Here is a 24,085-nt window from a genome sequence, read left to right as displayed (position 1 = left end):
ACATGCCCAGAAACCCGGCAAAGCAGTTATGTTTACTGCATACAAAGCATGGCACTGGGCATAATTTCTAATTCTACGCGTCCGGTCCTGCTATCTGGTAAAGATAAAAAAAAAAAAGATCCTTTTCTGAATTCCTGGGGGGGGGGGAAACACCTTGTCCTTTGCAGCCAAACTATAGCGTGCTTCATGCCATCTTGCTGCACCGCCCCTTCCAAAGAAGCATTGCACACAGGCCAAGCTCCCACCCCCCCACCCCCCCGCATTTTCTGCAATGGCTTCACGAGAAATGCATTCTGCGTACTGTATTCCCAAATCTTGGGCGTCTGTAATTTTATTGCACAGAACGCATTCTGCACATGCGTAGCAAAATCATGCTCGATGGACTTTGGGGGGGGGGAGGAAAGGAAGGGGAGATCGGGAGGAAGAAACCCGCCGAGACCAAGTCGCGCCTACCTTGCTGTCTGCGTAGAAATGCACTCTGCCCATCCCCAGAGGTCCTCTTCTCCCGCTGCCACTTTTAAAGGGCCTTTCCCAATCTCCCCGTTCAGAATTCAGCCAAAGCTGGGTGTTTTGGGGGCGGGGCAACGTTTTGTCCAATGAGAACACAGGGAGGGGGCGGGGCACGGCAGGGGAGGGGCGGGGCGGGGCTGAAGTGGGCTCCTTCGTTTCCGCCCCCCCGCCCCCCACGCCGCCCTCCACTCGCTCGCACGCAAAAAAAAGCGCCAGCGAGGTCTCGCGCGCGCGCGCGTCACGTGACCCAGCCCAACCCGGAAGTGAGCGGGCTTGCTCTCGGGGTCTATGGCCCGAGTTAACAATCGGTGGTGGGTTTGAAAAAGAGGGAAAGTTTTTTTTTTTTTTTCCCCTCCCGGTCTCTCCCTCCTCGCTCGCTCGCTCCCTCCCGCCCGCGGATCCCCCTTTTAGCGTCCGACATGTGATCCGTTGGCTGGTTCACTCCTTCAGGTAGGGACAATAGGCGTGGTGGTCATACCTGCTCCCGGGCAGAGGATACCTGCGCGTGGGGGGGGGCAAGAGGGAGGGGTCTTGGCGGGGAAAGGGGCGGAGCCACTTGAAGGTTCGCTGCTTCTAACTCAGGAGAGCAGCTACCTCCCCCCCCCCATCTCAGAGGTCTTCAAACTTGGCAGCTTTAAGACTTGTGGACTTCAACTCCCAGAATTCTCCAGCCAGCTTTGCTGGCTGGAGAATTCTGGGAGTTGAAGTCCACAAGTCTTAAAGCTGCCAAGTTTGAAGACCTCTGTTTTAACTGTTTCCTTTATAGCAATAGCACTTAAGACTTACATACCACTTCGTAAGCCCTCTCTAAGCGGTTTTACAGAGTCAGTATATGGTCCCCAACAATCTGGGTCTTCATTTTATTGACCTCGGAAGGAAGGATGGAAGCCTGAGTCAACCTTGAGCCGTTCAGGATCGAACTCCCGGCAGTGGGCAGAGTTAGCCTGCAATACTGCATTCTAACCACTGCACCGCCCACAGTTTATATTAGCAAGTGGACTTCAACTCCCACGCTGGCTGGGGAATTCTGGGAGTTGAAGTCCACAAGTCTTAAAGCTGCCAAGTTTGGGGGACCCCCCTGCCCCATCTGGTAACACTTGGATAAAGTAAACTACAATTCCCATCATCCCAAGATTATGGGTGCAAATTGGATGATTAGTTTAGGGCAGCGTTTCTCAACACTCAGCAAGTGGGAGAGGGTAAGTGGACTTCAACTCCCATGCTGGCTGGGGAATTCTGGGAGTTGAAGTCCACAAATCTTAAAGCTGCCAAGTTTGGGGGACCCCTGCCCCATCTGGTAACACTTGGATAAAGTAAACTACAATTCCCATCGTCCCAAGATTATGGGTGCAAATTGGACAATTATACCTGCTCCCACTCTCAGCACAAGCGCGGGCTGGGGGAGTTTGCACCTACTGGTGGAACTATATCCCAGCTGGGAGGCCTGGTTCCCATGGCTCTTAGTCTAGGGCAGCGTTTCTCAACACTCAGCAAGTGGGAGAGGATAAGTGGACTTCAACTCCCACGCTGGCTGGGGAATTCTGGGAGTTGGAAGTCCACCCGTCATCGACTTGGCTGAAGTTGAGAAACTCTGCCCTTAAGAGTTCGGGATATGGTCAGAGAATCCTGTTATTGCAAGAAGGGCGATTTTGATTGAACCTTGCAAAGATTCCTGAAGTGCAAGAAGAATAAAAACCAAAGTTGCTGGGAGTTGGGTGGCATATAATAAAGGCAATACATTATGTTTGGTCGAACAGACAGGTGTTCAGACTGGGTTGGAATCTTGGATCTGCATGTCGAGAACTTCCCAAGGACCTGGGATAGGCAGATGTGGATGTTTGATAGTGTTACAGATATTGTTGCAGGATGTAAGCTGCAACAAGTAAAGCTGCCTTTTGCAATTGACTGATAATCAATTTATCAATGGCGATGATAGCAGTAGTAATTGCACTTAGCTTTATATCCTGCTTCATAGTGCTTTACAGCCCTCGGTTTACAAATTCAGCATATTGCCCCCAACAATCAAGTGGTGCTCCAGTTGTTTTGGGATTGCACCCAAGGCGCCTATGATTATTGGTACTAATTTGGCAGTGGTGCCAATGACCCAATCAGAAGGTGGGCCGGCCTTCATTGGATGTATTAAGACCCAAACTAAGTACAGATAGTCCTCGACTTACAACTATTCATTTAGCAACCATTCAAAGTTACAATGTCACTGGAAAAAGTGACTTATGACTGGTCCTTGCACTTACAAAATTTGCATCATCCCCATAGTCATGTGGTCAAATTTTCTCACCCTTGAAGGCAAGAGGTGAGGGAGAAGGATGCACACTTTTCCCACTGACATTTTCTCTGTAAGGTTCTATATCAATACATTTATTTATGGCATGGAAAAAAAATGTGAGTTCTTGAAGAGTTGGTGATTAAGTCAGTATATGGGAAATATGGCTTGTCAGCTCTGCCATCTTCGCTAAGCTTGCTGGCATCCTGCCACAAACAAAGGGAGGGGGCAGGGGAAGCTAAGGAAGTTGTGCAGGGTGATGTGAAGAGGGGTGTAAGGAGGGGAGGGAGGACATTGCCAGGAACCAGAGGTGACAAGTGGCCAGATTCTACCACCTCAGGGACACCTGACCTGGGAAAGAATGCAAAGCCTCTCCTAGATGCGCCTACCATCAAAGCTGTTCCCAAAACATCAAGTCGGGATGCCATTGGACACTGACGGACCAGTCAAGGGGGAGGGCCACAAATAAGGGGAAAACTTTGTATCTTTGTGGAGGAATACTCAGACCTTGCCTTGCTGCAAATACTAACCCTCAGTAAAAGAACCTATCACTTCAGCCAAATGGAGTCGAGGGTCTTTCTTTCCTAGGGATCTAGTTGGGACAGGCCTGACAGGACTTTTTCTCCTTCCCCTTTTCCAGCACTGTGTATAGTTTATGTTTCTCACTGGTATTATTTTCTTTGAGGATGCTTTCCTTCTTTCTTATAGATAATAGAAAGCTTTTTTTCTCAGATCATATGAGGCTGTATACCTCCCTAAGCCTAGAGGAAGTCTTCTTACTCATCGTGTATCTTTCTTCCCTCTCTGGTGTTGGGCAGATTTCAGTGTCTGCCTAAGATGGAACCTACTGCCTCGGGCGTCTTCTGCAGCCGTGTGCTCAGCATGGTGAACTCAGAAGACGTAAATGCCATCATCTTGGCTCAGAAGAACATGTGAGTGCTATACATTTTTTCACAGCGTTGTATTACTTCGATCCTAGCAAACTTTCCTTTTGTCTGTCATTAATCTCTCTCCTTTTGCCAGCTGATAATTCACTTCTTGCATCACTTATTCTTTACTCTTGATGTTTTCATCTAGGCCAGGGCTGTCAAACTTGCAGCGCCGTGGGCCGGATGTGTCACGTGCTGGCCACGCCCACGCCTGGTTTAGTGAAGGCCATGCCCACGTGCTGGCCACGGCCATGCCTGGTTCAGTGAAGGGGGAAAAAAGACGCGATATGTCACGTGACACCACGGTGACAACACGAGTTTCACACCCCTGATTTAGAGGGAAAGGAGGCTAAGACATACTGGGTATGTCTTTTCCTTCATTTTCTCTCCTGCCAGTTATCAAACCAGTAGGTACTCGCCTACTGAAAACCTTTTAAAAACAAACCCACATTCCAATATCACATATATAAGCAACTCAGCCCATAGGTCCCACAAGGAAGGGGAACCATTTGTAGGATGTGTTCAGTGGAGAAACTGCGTGGGGCTGCTTGCCACACCCCAGGATGCCCCAGTATGATGCAAATACTGTAAGAATGCCATCCAATGGGGAAGACAAGAAGTGAAAAAAGCAGGAAGTGAGCTGGCAATAGCAAACTCCTTGGCACTTTCCCATTGGACAAAACTGTTGGGAAGCATTGCAAAGCACTTGAAGAATGGATTCTCCAAATAGAGGTGGTCCTCGAATTACAACCATTTGTTTAGCGACCATTCAAAGTCACAACAGCACCGTTTTTCACACTTACGACCGTTGCAGCAAACCCATGTGATCAAAATTTGGATGCTTGGCAACTGACTCATATTTCTGACAGTTGCAGTGTCCCGAGGTCATGTGATCTCCTTTTTCCACCTTCTGACAAGCAGAGTCAATGGGGAAGCCAGATTCAGAAGAACCGTGTTAGTAACTTGAAAACTGCAGCGATTCACTTAACGACTGTGGCAAGGAAGGTTGTAAAATGGGATAAAGCTCACTGAACAACTGTCTCAGCAACAGATACGTTGGGCTCAATTGTAATCATAAGTCAAGGACTTTCTGTAGTGTGCCTGTTCTTGTGAAACCTAGGGAACAGTTCAGAAGCTTTCTGAAGTATTGCAAGAATGGGGTGTACTATTTGGACGATGCATGGCACACACGATTTGGAGAATGGTGCAAGCGGCCGTGGGAAGGAGGCTTTGTGCAGCCAGCATATGCCTTGCATATGTAGGTCAAGCCAAGTGTGTCTCATTGGCAACGGGAGAAAATGATGGTCATTTAAGCACAGCAGGGCCTCAGCTCTTACATTGCCTCTGAATGCCACTATGCAAGGTGACCGAAAGGACAAATGTTGGAGGGAGAAATCAGAGAATGAGGGAAGTTGTGGTGCCCCTGCAGTCATAAGGCTGCCTCGGGCTGCCAAATATCCGAATTTTGATCATGTGACCTTGGAGGTGCTGCAACAGCCGAAACTTCGGGCATTGAACAAATAGTTTCAAATACCTGTAGTGTTTTTGTTAGAAGATCCTCATCATGATCACAGAATTATTGGTGCCCGTCTAATTCAACCTCTTGCCTTCCTGTTCAGGCTTGACAGATTTGAGAAAACCAACGAGATGTTACTCAACTTTAACAATCTATCTGGGGTCCGAATGCAGCAGATGAATGAACGCTTCCTTCACCACACCCGGACCTTGGTGGAGATGAAGAAAGATTTGGATAGTATTTTTCGGAGGATCAGGTACATATACTGCCTCTTCGGGCATCCAGCTCTTCTCTTGCCCCAGAAGCTCCTCTTGTGGCTCTGAAATTTTCATCAACAATTTCTGAATTTTCTTCAGAACACAGGATCTTGGGAAAGCCCACACAGATTGAAGGGGAGTTGTAGCATAATTCTTCTGAAAAAAAGATGCCTGTGGAGATTCTTAGTCATCCAGGTCATGGTTGTCTCAAAGGTGCTTTTTCAAAAGGCAACTGGACTGGGTTTTTTTTTTTTCCCTTGAGGAAGAAGACGTTTCGCTTCTCATCCAAGAAGCTTCATTGGTTTTGGCAGGATGGTGGGGACGATGGAAGGATTCATTCTGACAGGATGGGGTGGGTAGGTAGATGGATCATATTTCTTTGCAGGCCTCTGGTTGTTGGCACTCTCCCTCAGAGCTTTTGAGGCCACTTGGGGGTTTAGGGAAGTGATGACTAACCTTTTTGCCGTCGCGTGCCAAAAGCAGGGGGGGGGCGAATGTGCATGCCCATACCCATAATTCAATGCCCCCACACGCATTCGCGCACAACCCCCCCGCGCTCCCCCCACTTTTGGCACGCAACGGCAAAAAGGTTACCAGTGGGCCCGATAGGCCCGTTTTTCACACTTCCCAGGCTCCAGAGGGTTTCTTGGAGCCTGGGGAGGGCGAAAACGGCCTCCCCTATCCTCTTGGAGGCCCTCCGGAGGCCGGAAATGGCCGTTTCCCAACTTCCAGTGGGCCCAGAAGGCCCGAAAATCAGCTAGCTGGTGCACGCATGTGCGCTGGAGCTGAGCTAGGGCAACACTAGCGTGCCCACAGATATGGTTCCGCGTGCCACCTGTGGCATGGTGTCATAGGTTCACCATCACGAGTTGGATTTAGGGCACAGATAAACCCCCAAGTTGCGTCAAGAACTCTCAGGGAGAGTACTAACGACCAGAGGACTGCAAAGAAATATGATCCTTCCACCACCATCCCATCCTGTCAGAACTAATCCTTCCATAGCCTTCACTATCCTGCCAGAACTGATGAAGCTGCTGCTGCTGCTGCTGCTGCTTCTTCTTCTTCTTCTTCTTCTTCTTCTTCTTCTTCTTCTTCTTCTTCTTCTTCTTCTTCTTCTTCTTCTTCTTCTTCTTCTTCTTCTTCTTCTTCTTCTTCTCCTTCTCCTCCTCCTCCTCCTCCTCCTCCTCCTCCTCCTTCTCCTTCTCCTTCCTCCTCCTCCTCCTCCTCTCCCTCCTTCCTCCTCCAAAAAACAAAAACACCTTTGAAACAGTTTTCTGAAAAAAGTTTGCATATTGTTTTCTTTTCCTTGCACTATTAAGTGACAATTCACGCCTGTCCCCCGTCCCCCCCCACTTTTGAAACAACTGTGGTATAATTAGTTCTTTTCTTTTTCTTGCAGGACTCTGAAAGGAAAGCTAGCAAAACAGTATCCAGAAGCATTTAGCAGTAAGTAGACTTCTCTTCAATACAAGTTCTTCCAATGATACTATAGTTAAAAAATGAATAGTATTAAATAGTAATGGTATTTAACAGTATTTGAGACAGCATGAAGTGGTCCTTGCTTCTCTAAATCTTCATGGGGTTTATTTAGTTTTGATGGACTCTGATGGACACACTGCTTATTATGGCTTAATGTGTGAACCAATTCACAATGACCTGATTAACAGAAATTTTGGATAAAAAGCCAGGCTACAAAAAAGGAACTTCAGTACTGTGTAAGATAAGCTTAAGTTTTCTTGCAGTTAATTATTATTATTAGATAAATGAATGTATTTAATGTATACATCCGTGACAGATTATGTGAATGCTGTGGATATATCTTTATTTCAGCAAAGCATTTCTATCTATGAGATACTGACTGAGAAATTAGTTAAGTGTGGGCTGAATGGCCTAATAATTCCATAACTGGTTCATAAACAGTGAGGGAGCTTGGAGATCATCACATCCTAAAGTAACTTACCCTGAGTAACTAAAGGAACTGAGTACAGGTAGTTCTCAACTTACAACCACAGTTGAGCCCCAAATTTTTGTTGCTAAGTGAGACACTTCTTAAGTGAATCTTGCTCCATTTTACAACCTTTCCTGCCACAGTTGTTAAGTAAAACACTGCAGTTGTTAAATTAATAAAACGGTTGTTAAGTGCCTTCCCCATTGACTTTGCTTGTCAGAGGGTTGCAAAAGGGGATCATATGACCCCAGGACATTAAAACCGTCATAAAAGTGAGTCAGTTCCCAAGCACCTTTTGATCATGTGACCATGGGGATGCTGCAACGGTCATAAGTATGGGGAAACGGTCATAAGTCACTTTTTTCAGTGCTGTTGTAACTTCAAACAGTCACGAAATGAACTGTTGTAAGTCAAGTACTATCTGTACAATAAGGTTTGATAGTACAGATGATCTTGATTTACAACCATAATTGAGACCAGAATTTTGGTTGTAAATTGTTGTGATCCTAAGTCGAGACACCCGCATGACGAGGCCCAATTTTTTGACCTAGGGGTGGGTTCTCTTACCTTTACTACCGGTTTGCATCATGCCTGCGTGCGTGCACTCACTTTGCTCACGCATGCTCTTTTACACATCGCAGAGGCTTCTGTCCATGCGCAGATAACCTATGATGACGTATGGGTCAATGGGCGGAGCCTCCCGCCGGTTTTACTACCGGTTCTTGCGAACCGGTCCGAACTGGGAGAAACCCACCACTGCATATGGTGGTTGTTAAGCAAACCATGTGGTGGTTAAGTGAATCCATTCTTCCTGAAACTGGCAAAAAAAATAAAAATCATAAATCATGGTCATGTGGCCAAGGGACACTACATCTGGTTATAAACGCATGCTATTTGGCAAGCACCTAAATGTAGTCATGTGACTGTGTGTGTGTGTGTGTTGTGACATTTTATGGACCACCAGTCATAAATTGAAAACTACCTGTATCCCATTTGTTCACCCAGAGAAATGTACTGTTCTTTTCCAAGGCTTTTTCACTTTTGGACCTTTTGTTTCAGTGCTGCAGTTAATATTCTCTGTTTTTATGTACATTAAATATAAAAGTCCAGTTACAATTTATATGTGGTAGACTGCTTTATATTCATTTTCTTAATAACCTTAACAGCTGTTCTGTTCAGTAAGGCAGGACATAGGTCAAATGGGGACTGATATTTAAGGGCCAGAAAACAGTTTAGTTCCGCTGGTGGGCCTGTACTAAAGGCTGAACAAACTTAGTAGATCCAATGCCTTTTCCTGCCTTCCTGATCATTCTGTAACAAATCTTCCTTCTGCATTTCCAGATGTACACGAATCTCCCATCCTTGAAGACGATGACTTTGATCCTGTCCCAAAAAGTACCGCCACAACCATTGCTACCTCAGAGCAGACCACCGAGTCCTGTGACACCAGTCCAGACATCATCTCCCCTGCCACCAGCCACGACTTTGAAGACCTGTCCCAGGGCCCTTACGACTCAGTGGCTGTGAATGGGCAGAGCATAACAGATGAGGACAATGAGACAGACTAGTCTCCATGGAAACTGTCATAGGAGCAGAGGTGGACTTTCTTCCCACTCACCGCCCACCTGCTAACAGACCTGCAAACTTCTTCTTTTTAAAAAAAAAAAAAAAATCTATGTTCTCTGTATTGTCTTGGCTAACTGTTTCTGTCTGGGAAGAGAGGGCTAAGCATGGGTGATGGGCCTTTTGCATGAAGCACCATCATCCACAGGGTGCTGATCTGTGTCTGATGCCAAATAAACCTAACCTTGAGTCTAGGCCACAGTGTTTCTCAACCTTGACAACTTTTAAGATGGGTGGTCTTTTAACGCCCAGAATTTCTCCAACCAGCATTTCCCCTGGCTGGGGAAATTCTGGACGTTAAAAGTTCACCCATCTTAAAAAATGTCAAGGTTGAGAAACACTAGTTTAGGCAGTGCACAATTGGCAAGGCAGCAAATCAGGAGTGGCGGCAGATAAGTGGTTGCATATTTGCGAGCTCCAGCCCAAACCACTCCCTTCTCTTGGACAGACTGATTAGTTACGGGAGGCTTCTTCAGTAAAGGCCTTGCAGCCCAAGTTTTATAGACAACAGTAGATTGAGCTGAACATCTTGTAATTCCTGATCCCATTAATTATGCAACAGATAAACTATCCAAAATCTTTGGTGTTCATAGGAAATGTTTTGCTAATAGCCAGCTACAATTTACTCAAAACAGGCAAGGATGCCTTCAGGAACACAAATACCTGTGTTTTCCCTTCTCTTTGTTAGGCATAAAACCCCTTTGCTGAGTCTTCCCATTGGCCTCTATATGCAGAATACAGATGATCAGAATCAGAATCTGCTTGGTGGGGTGGGGTGGGGATGGGGTTTAAAGCAAGCTACAATCTGTTCACTTCAGAGGGGCTAGCATGGGTGAGATTTCCAGGGGATTGTGCCTCTTAGTAATTGCTGCTACCACCGTCCTCTCGAGCTATTGCTCATCTTTGGTTGTAGATCTGATAAGTCAACAATGGTCGAAGTGTTTGGTATTCCCCATTCCTAAAACTCCCCCTAAAACAAAGCTGACTTTGTACAACCTCTATCATCTAATGATGCACCTTATAAAAAGATGAGGGCCATATGCTGCATTGCACTTGCCTTGTGCTATTTTCTTAAGTTTGTCTGCCACACTCACTGTTACATGTCATATTTAATATTCAAATAATTTTCCTGTGTGTTTATAAACATCTCATTCCCTCTTACCACACTTTCAGTTACTGTAATGCCAATGAATGTTTTTGTTTGGTTTTTGATAGTTCCCTGTGCTGGAACTTAGCAAAACTAGATGTGTTGCTTGGGGGATGTGGTGAACTGGCCTCTTTCCTCTAATGTAATCTTGTGAAATGCGTTCTAATTCAAAGAAAAAAATATTTTTGTACTGCTGTAAGTTTACAGAGGTTAATAAGATAATAACCAATAAACAAATTACCCGAGAGCTCACTTGCTTGATAGTAAGTGGAGTTGTTTTTGATGTTTTTAAAACTACCCAATAAACAAAATTTTCTGATTGAAAGTTATAGAAGGGCTGAAGGAAGGGTCAACTTTTAGTTTAACTAGCCAGTGAAGCAAAATGAATTTGTTGCTTTTAAAAGCAGACTGAAGGAATTAATGACACCAACGTTCTTACCAGATAGGTGCATATTGCTGACAGATAATGCACCACAGAAACTTGCCATGTAACCCTCTTATTTGTATCAGATAAGATAGTTGGCTGGTTTAGATGCCCACCTTAATTCCAACTTAGCCTGGAAGATAAAACTTATCATCACTCATTCCTAGGATATGTTACACTAAGAAGTATTGTGTGTGTGTGAGAGAGAGAGACTTATATAGGATTTAATTCTACACTGTAAAAATTGTGGCAGTACCCTTGCTGTGATCAACAAAAGTGATGTCTTCTGCCATTTTATTTATATTATTGAGTGTGAATGACCTAGGTTGTCCTATTTAATATAATTACCTAAAATGCTTGACCGCTGCATGTATTTTAGGAAACCTACACTTCAAACAAAAACTTACAAAGAAATATAAAATATTTTGATTTGGACTCACAGACACCCTAATTTTTCAGTTTTCAGGATGCCCACCACTGAAAAAGAGTGAGAGTTTTTGAATATGTTTATCTGACAGCCACACAATGTATTGTCCAGTTTCTCAACCTTGACAACTGTAAGATGAGTGGACTTCAACTCCCAGCATTCCCCAGCCAGCATGGCTGACGGTGGAATGCTGGGAGTTGAAGTCCACTCATCTTTAAAGTTGCCACAGTTGAGAAAACATTGTGTATTATATATCATAGTTCTATGTTCTGATTCTTTACTGAATGCACAGCAGAAAAAGAAAATATTGTGCTGTATGAGTTTACCATTTCTGTCTTTCCAGCCTTCCAGAGTTTATTAACACCCAATGTTTGTTATTGTTGTACATAACATTTTATTGCAACACTTTTTCCCGCTCTGAGAGGAAAGCTTATTCTCAGCTAGATCTACAATTCTCAAGGGCGGAAGTGCGGTCTAGGATTTTCAACTCTATGGTCAACAACTTGCCTCCTCGAGACCGCGACTTCCTGCTGCGCCTGCGCACGATTGAGGAGGAGGAGGGGGTGTGTCGGCGCGGTCCGGCGCGTTGGCCAAGATGGCGGTCGCCGGCGGAGGTCTGGGGGGTCCCGTGGAAGTGGCGGTGGTGGCAGCGGCGGGCGAGACCTCTTTGGGACCCGGTAGCGGCGGCTCCTCTTCGAACTCGTCGGGTAGCGGCTGCTGCTCGGTGTGGGAAGTGGGCTCCGGGGCATCGGTAGCCGGCTACCGCGGGGGCTGCTGCGCCCCTCGTGGGCTGACGCTGCTCGGCGGGGAGCATCTTCTCGGGGCGCAGCTCGGCAAGGCCTGCGTGGGAGCCTGGGAGCTCCAGAGGAAGGTAAGGCGGAGGATGAGGAGTGACTCTCGGAGACAGATATTATTTCGGGAAGAATTTGACTTTTCCCTCCAAGCCTTCGCTATACAATGCAACATTGCTATTGTATGCTATAGTCGTCTGTATGTATTGACACGCATTACGTAGATCCACGAGTGCACGTGATACTAATACACGTGTATGCGTGCATGCACGCATGCATAACTACAGGTAGTCTTCGAGTTACAACAGTTCATTTGGCGGCTGTTCAAAGTCACAAGGGCACTGAAAAAATGTGACTTATAACCGTTTTTCCCAGTTACGACCTTTGCAGCCTCCCCATGGGCATAGGATCAAAATTAAGATGCTTGGCAACTGGTTCATATTTATCACCGTTTGCTGTTTCCCAAGGTCATGCAATCACCTTTTGTGACTTTCTGACCAGCAAAGTTGATGGGGAAGCCAGATTCACTTAACAACCAGATTATTATCTCATCAGCTGTATAGTGATTCACTTAACAGCTGTAGCAAGAAAGGTTGTAAAAAGGGGCAAAACTCACTTAACAAATGTGTCACTTAACAGAAATTTTGGCCTCAATTGTGGTTGTAAGTCAAGGACTACCTGTATACATCTGCTCATATTTATATGCATTAGTTTTATAATCTGCCTTTCTCTCTAGAGTTCAAGATGACGGTCATTTCCCTATATAATAGGAAGAATAATAATATCCTTATAATAATAGGAATAATAATATAATCCAAAATGCAACCTTGTCTAGTAGATTGAATCGAAAGAGAGAGATGGATCCAAAGCTTGTGAAAAGTTTTGGAGGATGAGAGGAGATTTAAACTGGAGTGTCTGAGATATAAGCCTTCCACAGTAACCTTTTAAAGAGTTGTCATTTGGTTCCTTCACTGAAAATGCTAAAGCTCCCTGTGTAGGAAATACCCCATAAAAATATCTTATCTCTTTGGGAACTTGTTCCAGCATTCCAGGAGTACTCTCCACAGAGATCTTCGTTCTGAAGGCAACTTCAAGAACAAAAATCTTGTTAGAAAAGTTTAATTATATATTCCCTGTGCGCGTTTCTCCCCTGGTGCGAGTATTTTCAGAAAGAATCACTAACATAAAGGTGTTTCGGTAGGAACCTCTTTTCCTAGCACCTCTCTGATTCAGACTTCTTCGTAGGGTGGCCCACATAAGAAGACTCTAGTAATAATTCCCCACCTCATATGTCCCCAAGCTATTCTCGTTTCTGATGTGAAAATTTTCCTCATGATTCAGTATTTTGTGCATATATGCAGAAGTTGTTTTTCTACACAGTATGAATTCTAAACGTATACATCCCATAATAAACACTTGAAATAGAACCTAGATGTTCATCCATCTAGTTCATTATTTGTCTAATGTGTTAACAACTGTCCAAGATATAGCAGGAGTTTTTCACAGTTCTGCTGACCAGGGATTAGAATTTTTTACCTGCAAAGCAGATACACTGAGCTGCAACCTCTTTCCAAATGAGATGGACCCTAACCACTTGCTTCCCTCAGCCTGGTTTTGATTGAATCTGGTAAATGCTAGTTCTCTCTACAGTAGTGGCCAAAATTGTGGAAACCTTTTGGGAAAAGTGTATTTTTGAGGTTTGAAGGCTAATAACATCACTTTTTTGGGGGGGGGGGGAGTTTCAAGATAATCATATTCCATTGCTGGAATGGCTTGGGAATAGCCCAGACCGTAACCCAACTGAAAATCTATGGAGCTGACTAAAGAAACTTGTTAGTTAGAAACAACCCAGCAATAAAACCCAGTTAATAGAAGCAATCACTCGATCTTGGTTTCACATTATAAAAGCTGCAAAACTAAAAGACTTGGTTCAGTCCATGGGAAGATGTTATAAGGCTGTAATTCATGCTAAAGGTTACTCAACTATTAACTGACGTGATAATTTTTGTATATCTTATTTTTTCTATGTTGATAATTTTTGTATATCTCATTTTTTCTACGTGTTTCACTTTTCTTCTTTATATTGTAACTGCTATTCTAATAGCAAGTCCTTCATAAAAGTTGTTGCATTACATTCTTGATTAAATTATCTTTCCATTGATATATAATTTTATGGTACTACTCCAAAAAAAAGTGGTGTTATTAGCTAGTTTTAGAAAATACACTTTTCCCAAAATGTTTCCACAATTTTGGCCACTACTGTACTTCACAGCTTAAGTTTTTTCCCCTTGGGAAAAAGAGTTTTTTTATTTTATGAACTCAGTGCCACCTGATTCCAGAATAACAGGTTGCTCATACCTTAACTCATGATTAACCTAGTCATAATTTATTGACTTATTTATGAATAGAAGATTACAAGTAGTTATCCTTATAACCACAGTTGGCACCTGTTGCTAAACAAGACAGTTATTAAATGAGTCATGCACAATTTTAAAACCTTTCTTGCCACGGTTGTTAACACAAATCACTGCAATTGTTAAGTGAATCACACAGCAAATTTGACTCACCCTATTGACTTTGCTTGTCACAGGAAGGATTGTGTTAGAGCCAGAAGAATAGAGCTTATACAGTAGTTCTTATGCGTGACCAAAATCCTCACCTTCTGTTGTTACAGGAATGGCAAGAGAATCCCCTAAAGCAGGGGTAACATCATTTCTTTGGCTGACATCTGCTTTTCTTGAGGGTTGTTTGTTGCAATTTACCTGTGATAATAAAGAGAAAGATGGTGTAACATGTTCACACTGGTGCAGTAGGACTGGATGTTTTGTTAATATAATTTATTGGGTTAGGGATTTTCTGTCTTCACTATGAGTTGTATTGTGTTGTGGGGGGTGCACTGAGAGAGTTCAACCAATCTCGTACATATGTTGTGCACTGACAATAAAGATTTGAATTGAATTTGAATTTGGTGGGGAACAGGAAACAGGGATGAACAGATGTAATCCTTCTTTTCTTCTCAAAAGTTTAATTATTGACAATTTATTTTCCCAATATTTCGTTCGTGCCAGACATTTGAAGCAGCAATTTGCGCAAAATAAAAACACGTTTTGCTGCCAAAGCAAAACACTGATTACCTAGGTCCATGATGGCGAACCTATGGCACGCGTGCCACAGGTGGCATGCAGCACCCTCTCTGTGGGCACGCGATCCCACCAGCCAGCTGGTCTTCAGGTCTGCCGCGCATGCGGGGGGGTCAGGGTTTATGCGGGCGGCCGCACACACATGCGGGGGGGCACATCCATGGGCGCTGCGCACACATTGTATTTTGGGGGTTCTGGCACGCTTTGGGCACTTGGTCCAGAAAAGGTTAGGCATCACTGACATGGGTTAATTCAGATTTTAGCCAAGACAAATCTGAGAGAGAGGCAAATAATGCAGTGCAGATGTACGTCTTTCATCCTCTTCCATGTGGCCTGCGTACCAGCCCATCTGTCAGTGTTCTCAGGGTAAGTCTCCTTATCCCAGGCCACCCCAACGATGCCCTTGAAGTGATGTCCCAGTGCCTGGAGGCTGTGCGGATCTGGATGGGGAGGAACAGGCTCAAGATCAACCCTTCCAAGACTGAGTGGCTGTGGCTCCCGGCATCCCGATATAGTCAGTTGACTCTATCACTGACTATTGGGGGCGAGTCTTTGGCCCCCACAGAGAGGGCTCACAATCTGGGAGTCCTCCTGGATATGCAGCTGTCCTTGGAGGAACATCTGACGGCTGTAACCAGGGGGACCTTTTGTCAGGTTCGCCTGATTCGCCAGTTGCAGCCCTTTCTTGATCGGGATTCCCTGTGCACAGTCACTCATGCCCTCGTCACCTCTCGCCTTGACTACTGCAACGCTCTCTACATGGGGCTCCCCTTGAAGAGCACCCGGAGGCTCCAACTGGTCCAGAACGCAGCAGCGCAGGTAGTGACGGGAGCAGCATGGCGCTCCCATGTAACACCGCTCCTGCGCGAGCTGCACTGGCTCCCGGTGGTCTTCCGGGTGCGCTTCAAGGTGTTGGTTACCACCTTTAAAGCGCTCCATGGCATAGGGCCTAGCTATCTTCGAGACCGCCTGCTGCTACCGACGACCTCCCATCGACCCGTGCGCTCCCACAGAGAGGGCCTCCTCGGGGTGCCATCAGCCAAACAGTGCAGGCTGGTGACCCCCAGGGGGAGAGCCTTCTCTGTGGGGGCTCCTACCCTCTGGAATCAATTGCCTCCAGAGATAAGGAGAATCCAAGACCTCGGTGCCTTCCGCCGTGCCCTTAAAACCTTCCTTTTCCAGCAAGCCGGGCTGGCTTAAGAAGAAATTTTTTAAAATGTTTTAATTGGTAGTGATTTTTAATTTGCTGGGCCAAATTTATATATATTTTAATTGTTTTTAATATTTGTATTGCGTGTTTTTAATTCTGGCTGTTCACCGCCCTGAGTCCTCAGGGAGAAGGGCGGTATAGAAATTGGAAAATAAAATAAAATAAATAAAATAAAGTCTGTAGAGATTCTCAGTCATCCAGGTCATGGTTGTCCCAAAGGTGCTTTTTCAGGAGGTAATTGAACTTTCCTGTTTTTTCTTTGAAGATGTTTCACTTCTCATCCAAGAAGTCAGAGCTGAAGAACCTTCTTGGATGAGAAACGAAACGTCTTCAAAGAAAAAGTCCAGTTGCCTCTTGAAAAAACACCTTTGGGGGTTCTCAGCATCTTTTCCTTATGTTTCTTCACTTCAGATTCAACTGTTGCTTACCCGCCTGGGCTTGTCCACTCGTCCCAAACTTGACTTTTCTGCAGCACCCTACACCTGTCCATTCACTCTACCTCTCTATAGCACCTCTGCACTTTCCTTTCCCACTCTATCCACTTTCTGTCTCTGCTGTCCCCTCTGTTTTTAGGTCATTACAACAGCGTATATTTTCATGAAGTGCTATTCTGGTGAATTTATTTATCCCTTTTCTGCACAAATGCAGTAGGACCCAGCTGGTTTGAAATAATTATTTTTTTGTCGTATAAGATGTAATCTAAGATCTAATGAGACGTTTAGTATTGAGGTTAAAATATTTTCTTTGTCGTTTGAGCAAATTGGGAGTCCGTTCCTTATTGCATTCTCACTTTAAAGTTTTCATATCAGATTGATTTGATAATAGCTATTTATGAAGACTGAGCTTTTATGGTCTTATAGGATTTAATGCTCCCATCTAATACTTTAGATTTCTTTGAGGCTGAAAATGCCTCTGGTCCAAATTGAGATGGCAGTTAATGTAATTGTAGATGCTGCCACAGGGTGGCAACTGACAAATGGTATTTACTACCGTATATCTCGTAACATAGAAATTAAAACTCCTTGTTATCATCTGCTAGTTGAGCTAATGTAAAGTTCACAACATTAATACCTTCGGTAAAGTCATTTTTAAATCAGTTTTGAGATCTGGGCTATTGCATCAATTTAGCACGAGAAAAAGGATTAAATCCATTTTTCCAGAAATAGGATAGTATGATATTCAGTAGTAGTAAAGAATATATAACAAAATTTAAAATATCTTGATTTTGAAATTGTCCAATTACTTAAGGCATTGTACAGGCAGTCCTGAACTTACAACCATTCATTTAGTGACCATACGAAGTTACAATGGCACTGAAAACTTCTGACTGGTTTTCACAGTTATAACCATCACAGCATCCCCATAGTTACAAGATCAAAATTAGGGTGCTTGGCAACTGGCATGAGTTGCACTGTCCTGGAGTGATGCGATCATTTGTAACCTTCCTAGCCAGCTTTCAACAAGCTAAGTCAATGGGGAAGCCAGTATCATGAAATGACCAAATGTTTCACTTAACAATAGAATAGAATAGAATAGAATAGAATAGAATAGAATAGAATAGAATAGAATAGAATAGAATAGAATAGAATAGAATAGAATTTTCTATTGGCCAAGTGTGATTGGACACACAAGGATTTGTCTAGGTACATAGACAAATGTACCTAGGTACATTTGTCTCAGTGTACATAAAAGAAAAGATATGTTCATCAAGAATCATAAGGTACAACACTTAATGATAATCATAGGGTACAAATAAGCAATCAGGAAACAATATCAATATAAATCCTAAGGATACAAGTAACAAAATTACAGTCATAAGTGGAAGGAGATGGGTGGTGGGAATGATGAGAAGATTAATAGTGCAGATTTAGTAATTAGTTTGACAGTGTTGAGGGAATTATTTGTTTAGCAGAGTGATGGCGTTCGGGAAAAAACTGTTCTTGTGTCTAGTTGTTCTGGTGTGCAGTGCTTTATAGCGTTGATTTGAGGGTAGGAGTTGAAACAGTTTATGTCCAGGATGCGACAGGTCTGTGAATATTTTCACAGCCCTCTTTTTGACTGGTGCAGTTTACTGGTCCTCAATGGAAGGCAGGTTGGTAGCAATTGTTTTTTTCTGCAGTTCTAATTATCCTCTGAAGTCTGAGTCTGTCTTGTTGGGTTGCAGAACCAAACCAGACAGTTATAGAGGTGCAGATGACAGACTCAATAATTCCTCTGTAGAACTGTATCAGCAGCTCCTTGGGCAGTTTGAGCTTTCTGAGTTGGCACAGAAAGAACATTCTTTGTTGCGCTTTTTTGATAACTTTTTTGATGTTAGGTGCCCATTTTAGATCTTGTGATATGGTAGAACCTGGAAATTTGAAGGTCTCTACTGTTGATACTGTGTTGTCTAGTATTGTGAGAGGTGGAAGTATGGAAGGGTTTCTCCTAAAGTCTATCACCATTTCTATGGTTTTGAGTGTGTTCAGTTCCAGATTATTTCGGTCATACCACGAGGCTAGTTGTTCAACCTTCCGTCTGTATGCGGATTCATCATTGTCTTGACTGACACTGATCACTGATGGATCGTTAGAGATGCAGTCAACAACTGCAGTGATTCATTTAACAACTGTGGCAAAAAGTCTGTAAAGTGGGGCAAAACTCACTTAACAACTTCCGTGCTTAGCAACGGAAATTTTGGGCTCAATTGCGGTCATAGGTCAAGGACTATCTGTATACTGTACAGATATTCCAAAAGTGTCGAGGATGAAGAATTTATGCTGCATGAAAATGAGCAGAATTTGATTCCAGTTGAAAGGCATGCATAGTACTCTGAGTCAAGATTTGGAAAAATGAAACACTCATCTTGAATTGACAGTTGCATCTTCTTCAAAGATAACTTCAGAATTAGAAAACCACATCGAAATATATGAAACGGTACAGTGTTTTCAGAACGTGTATATAAGGAAGTCCATACAAAATATAAAGTACCCTGCAATTTCAATTTAAAAATTGTTTTTCCTATCCCGGGAAGTAAGATTTAATGACTCCCATCTAGCAGTATCCATAGAAACATTCTTCCAACCCTTTTATCTTAAGCCTAACGAAATTCTGTTAAATGAATTCTGATGGCCCATAAATAACTATCATTCCAATATCAATTTTTGTAAAAGCTGAAGTGTATCTTAATGTGTATTATAAAGTAGTCTTGTAGTAACAAAAAAAATCATCTTGCTGTGAGTAGCACATTAGTAATTGTTAACTGTCTGAATACAAATTAGATAAACGCAAGCCAACAATAAAGAAAAAACCAGTAGAACATAAAAAGTAAAATTGGATGTGATAGAACATGATAAAACAGGAAAGAAAAACAACAGGAGGAAAGGAACGTTGCCCCAATGTGGGATATGTATTTAATGCAACTCATCAAAATTACCTCTTATTTTAAAAATACTAAAATCCGCAATAGGGATAGAGTTTGGTATTGCTAACATTCCCTTGTGCCTTTTATGAACATAAAAATGGCTTCGTTGGATCTCGGGGATGGAGAGATCCCAATGTCCTACTTAGAAGCTACCTTGGCCTCTGGTAATTAAGATTTATCTTTTGTGAATTGATCTCTCTCTTTAAATGGCCCATCACCCAAACCTGGAGTATTTTACACCTGGAAGATTTAGAGTTGACAATCTCAGATTGTATGGAAGGCACAGAACACTTGTAATCCTGTTTGTAGGAGTTCTCATTTAGGTGCAGTTTAGTGTTTGGCATTCAGTCAAGCAATAAAGAGTAAGCGGGAAGGTATTTTGCTCCTTATAATGCTACAGCTTGATTATTTAGGGGCTCATTCGGCAAGAAATTAATAAAGGACTTCTTTGCACACGGTGTATCTTAGAGTGTTGTGGCTCCGTTACCTGAGCCTGTGTCATCGGCAGGAGAGGACTCCGAGAGTGAAGGAGAGGAGTTGGCAAGGCCTCCCTCTCCAGGACCCTCCTCTTTGGCAATGCCTTCGGTGTCCGCCAAAGGGCAAGAGATAGGGCCGGGGCCAAGCACGTCCACGCAGCCACAGGTGGACAGTGATGAGAGTAATGAGTCTTGGCTGGATCCACGCCAGAGTCGCAGAGATAAGCGCGCGCAACAGAAGAAAAGGCGTGCCCGAGATTAGGCTGAGTCACTGGACCACACCCCACACACTAAAGCACACTACAAAGATCTTCTCTTCCGGCTTGTCCCAAGATGGCGGCGGTCGGCTGAGCTCCGCGAGGAGATGGAGAGGTCGCTGGTGTCAGGGGTCTTCGGGAGCCGCTTTAACAATCTCCGGCTCCAGTCCCAATGAGGGGAATGCCCACCCTGCCTGCTGAGGGCTTTTTCGCCCTCCGGAATATCAGGGCAGGGCGGGACGCGCTGTTTGAAGCCGCCGCGGGAGATGGGGCGGCGGCCTGCTAAAAACAGCTGTTTCCGGCTTGTCAGTGCCGGGAGGAGTGGAAGCCGGAGCGTTTCGGCGGCGGGCGGCGTTACTATGCGGCGGCGGCGGCTTGGAGGTGCCCTTCATCCCCTCGCCCCTCACGGATCTCTGGGACGCTCTTCGGACGTTTTTCGGGGGTCCTGGAGGTGCCATGGGGAGCCCAGGGTGCTGGTTACGAGCCGGCCGTGGCGGTGGTGGCGCCGGCGCCGGCGGAAGGCAATGGCAGCCACGGATCATCCAGCTGTGGAAAGAACTTGTAGCAGGTGGATGGGGGAATACGGACAGCCTTGCCTTGCCCTCAGGATTACCATCTGCTCTTTTTTGAGCCTTGACCCCTGTTATCCGGGGTTTGTTTGTCATCAGAGCTGAGACTGGGGATTTGGGGAGTTTTGGGACAGGAGAGGCGGGAGGCTGACCAGGGCTCTATTGGTCGCCTCGGGTGGCTTCTCTCCCCCCCCTTCTTCCCTCAGGTATGTGTGGGTGTTGGCCTTTGATGGCCACCCACCCTGGACTTGGACTGGGTTTTTTTGTCTGCTATCCCTACTTTCGCCCCAGGGAAGAACTTGTGCCTGTGGGATTATCAACATTGTTTCTAATAACTTTACAAATTGCTGGCTTCTTGTGCGACCCCAAACTGGAGGAGAACTGGGCAAAATGGTGTGCAGGTGCTGAGGGGGCTGTTTGTCATCCGCCAGATGAAAGGATGGACTATTGTGACTTTATTGTCAGTGTCATCTGCCCCAGTCACTGTGAGAGGGTGACTGGGATAATTATCCTCCAGACGTGGGGGGATGTCACTGGCCCCTTTCACTGTCGTGAGAGGGCAGTGAACCAGCTCCTGATATGAAGATCTACTTTGACCCAGTATTATTGGACGATCTGGTGAAGCCCTGACCAATTGACTCTCCATCTCTGTTTTTGTGCGATGTTTACGGCTGCTGACCTGCTTGCGCTGCGAGACTCCCCCCTCTCGCAGGTTTGGCCCTCCTCACTATCGAGGGCCTACCTTGATGACGGATTTTGGAATCCCGAGAGGTGGCATGCGGCGAGGAGGGGGTTGTGGGGTTTTTTAGGGAAATTTTTAGATAAGGTTTTAAAGGTTTCTGGGAGGGGGGTGGGTTCGGTGGGTTTGGGGGAGAACCTGTCGGGGAGGAGGCCAGAGCCGGCTGAAGAGCACGGCACTAGAGATGCGGGAACCGGGGTCAAGGTGGGGGTTAGAGCTTGTGTTATGGATGGTCATTACATCAGTACTGTGGGTGGGAGGGGCAGATATGGCGGGAGCAGGGGGCCACATCAGGTTGTGGGAGCACGCGCCCGCTGGCTCCAAGCGGTGGCGCGCTCCGGCCTCCAATGCTCCTCTCGTTCCCCAGGTTGCACAGACCCTCAGGCCCTGGGCCTTCGGCTGATGCTGTGCAACGCCCGGTCCGTGGTAAATAAAGCCCCCCTCATTTGTGATCTTGTTCAGGAGGGGGGAGCGGACCTGGCGGGTATTACGGAGACCTGGTTGGGCCAGGAGGGGGGGGTTCCCCTCGTTGAGATGTGCCCACCCGGTTTCCGCGCATTCCATCAGCCGAGGACACAGGGGAGGGGCGGGGGGGTGGCGGTTGTCATTAGAGAAGGTCTTGGTCCGAGGGAGGTCACTGTTCCTCAGACGGCTGGTTGTGAGTCCCTCCTTGTGAAGTGGGGTCATGGGGTGCAGATGGGTGTGCTGGTTACGTACCTGGCTCCCTGCCACGTGACGGCAGCCCTGCCCGAGCTGCTCAACGTTATAGCCGCGGTGGCGGTTGACACCCCCAGGCTTATGGTCATGGGGGATTTTAACCTGCCATCCGTCGGTGAGGCGTCTGAGGTGGCTCGGGAGTTCATGGCTTCCATGACGGCCATGGACCTGACCCAGTTAGTTCATGGCCCTACTCACACGGGGGGAAACACGCTAGACCTGGTTTTTGTCTCTGGTCAGTGGTTGAGTGATCTTGAGATAGGGGATATAGTGATCGAGCCCTTGTCATGGTCAGATCACTCCCTCCTTCGCTTTGACCTTCGAACCGCCGCACCCCGCCGCAGGGAGGCGGAACCACTGAGGTGGTACCGCCCCAGGCGCCTGATGGATCCTGATAGGTTCCAGACGGAGCTTGGGCCATTTCCTGAGGCTCTGGCACACGGCTCGACTGAGGAGCTGGTGGCCGCCTGGGATAGGGCGGCCGCTGGAGCTTTGGATCGGGTTGTGCCTTTGCGGCCTCTGACCCGGCGTCGATCTCGCCTGGCTCCTTGGTTCACCGAGGAGCTGAGGGAGATGAAGCGCCGGAAAAGACGCCTGGAGAGTGGTTGGAGGGCCAGCCATTCTGAATCTGACCGAACACTGGTAAGGTCTCATATTAGGACCTACCTGGTGGCGATAAAAGTGGCGAAGTATAACTATTTTGCCACTCTTATTGCGTCATCAGATAATTGCCCGGCTGCCCTGTTTAGGGTGACCCGCTCCCTGCTCCACCAGGAAGCGCGGGAGGACCCCTTGGAGGGTAGAGCCGAGGATTTTGTACAGTATCTGTATGACAAAATCGCTCAGATTCGGGAACATCTGGACTCTGACTGGGTAGATTCAGCGGGGAGGACAGAGGCAGGTCTTGTGAGTATTATCTGGGAAGAGTTTGATTCTGTGACGCCCGAAGACGTGGACAGGATACTGGGCAGACTGAGCGCAGCCACATGTTTACTGGACCCGTGTCCCTCCTGGTTGGTGCTGGCCTCTCGGGAGGTTACACGAGGCTGGCTCCAGGGGATTATAAATGCTTCCTTGAGTGAGGGTGTCTTCCCTGCCGCCTTGAAAGAGGCGGTGGTGAGGCCTCTCCTCAAGAAACCTTCCCTGGACCCGGCAGTGTTGGCAAATTATCGTCCAGTCTCCAACCTTCGCTTCATTGCGAAGGTTGTTGAGAGTGTGGTAGCGCGACAGCTCCCCCAGTACCTGGATGAATCGTCGTATCTGGATCCGTTCCAGTCGGACTTCAGGCCTGGGTACAGCACGGAAACGGCATTGGTCGCGTTGGTTGATGATCTCTGGAGGGCTCGGGACAGGGGTTGTTCCTCTGTCCTGGTCCTATTAGACCTCTCAGCGGCTTTTGATACCATCGACCATGGTATCATGCTGCACCGGCTAGAGGAGTTAGGGGTGGGGGGCACCGTCCTACGGTGGTTCTCCTCCTTTCTCTCTGACCGGTCGCAGTCTGTGTTGACAGGGGGGCAGAGGTCGACCCCGAGGCCCCTTGTATGTGGGGTGCCACAAGGGTCGGTCCTCTCGCCCCTTCTGTTCAACATTTATGTGAAGCCGCTGGGTGAGATCATCCGTGGTTTCGGGGTGAAGTACCACCAGTACGCTGACGATACTCAGCTGTACATCTCCACCCCGGACCACCCCAATGATGCCCTTGAAGTGATGTCCCGGTG

General features: G+C 46.0%; 3 protein-coding genes across 5 annotated transcripts in view; 2 read left to right on the top strand and 1 right to left on the bottom strand.

Annotated features, from left to right (window-relative positions):
* FKBP8 (FKBP prolyl isomerase 8) overlaps positions 1–750 on the bottom strand; it is a 30,111-nt gene extending 29,361 nt beyond the window's left edge. The window contains exon 1 of the mRNA XM_034442518.3: positions 454–750. The gene's annotated coding sequence lies outside the window, so the exon portion shown is untranslated. The remainder of the gene's footprint in view (positions 1–453) is intronic.
* Positions 699–10,463, top strand: KXD1 (KxDL motif containing 1). 3 transcript variants are annotated; one of them, XR_009623246.2, is made up of 6 exons: positions 699–960; positions 3,610–3,723; positions 5,340–5,492; positions 6,893–6,939; positions 8,783–9,253; positions 9,394–10,463. XR_009623246.2 is itself a non-coding variant. In XM_060694648.2 (5 exons), exons 2-5 carry the CDS (start codon positions 3,629–3,631, stop codon positions 9,007–9,009), a joined length of 522 nt encoding a protein of 173 aa, XP_060550631.1. In that variant the 5' UTR covers positions 699–960; positions 3,610–3,628; the 3' UTR covers positions 9,010–10,463. The 3 variants fall into 3 exon arrangements, 2 of the variants coding, with proteins under 2 accessions (XP_060550631.1, XP_087736792.1); XM_060694648.2 differs by having other exon boundaries at positions 8,783–10,463; XM_087880666.1 differs by having other exon boundaries at positions 776–960; positions 3,524–3,723; positions 8,783–10,463.
* Positions 10,464–11,555: 1,092 nt separating this feature from the next.
* Positions 11,556–24,085, top strand: part of WDR18 (WD repeat domain 18) — a 75,999-nt gene continuing 63,469 nt past the window's right edge. The window contains exon 1 of the mRNA XM_034442523.3: positions 11,556–11,933. Coding sequence (XP_034298414.2) covers positions 11,658–11,933 — 276 coding nt within the window. The 5' untranslated portion in view covers positions 11,556–11,657. The remainder of the gene's footprint in view (positions 11,934–24,085) is intronic.

Source organism: Pantherophis guttatus, chromosome 1 (assembly GCF_059756535.1).
Source record: "Pantherophis guttatus breed Tessera chromosome 1, ASM5975653v1, whole genome shotgun sequence".
Classification (NCBI taxonomy): Eukaryota; Metazoa; Chordata; class Lepidosauria; order Squamata; family Colubridae; genus Pantherophis; species Pantherophis guttatus.
This window is presented reverse-complemented; position numbering and strand designations above follow the sequence as displayed.

What these genes read in the sequence shown, in the direction of transcription:
- KXD1 (XM_060694648.2), top strand. Translation starts at nt 3,629, where the DNA reads ATGGAACCTACTGCCTCGGGCGTCTTCTGCAGCCGTGTGCTCAGCATG. An exon ending in AGTATTTTTCGGAGGATCAG is followed by an intron (nt 5,493 to 6,892) that starts GTACATATACTG and finishes TTTTTCTTGCAG; the next exon opens with GACTCTGAAAGGAAAGCTAG. An exon ending in GTATCCAGAAGCATTTAGCA is followed by an intron (nt 6,940 to 8,782) that starts GTAAGTAGACTT and finishes CTGCATTTCCAG; the next exon opens with ATGTACACGAATCTCCCATC.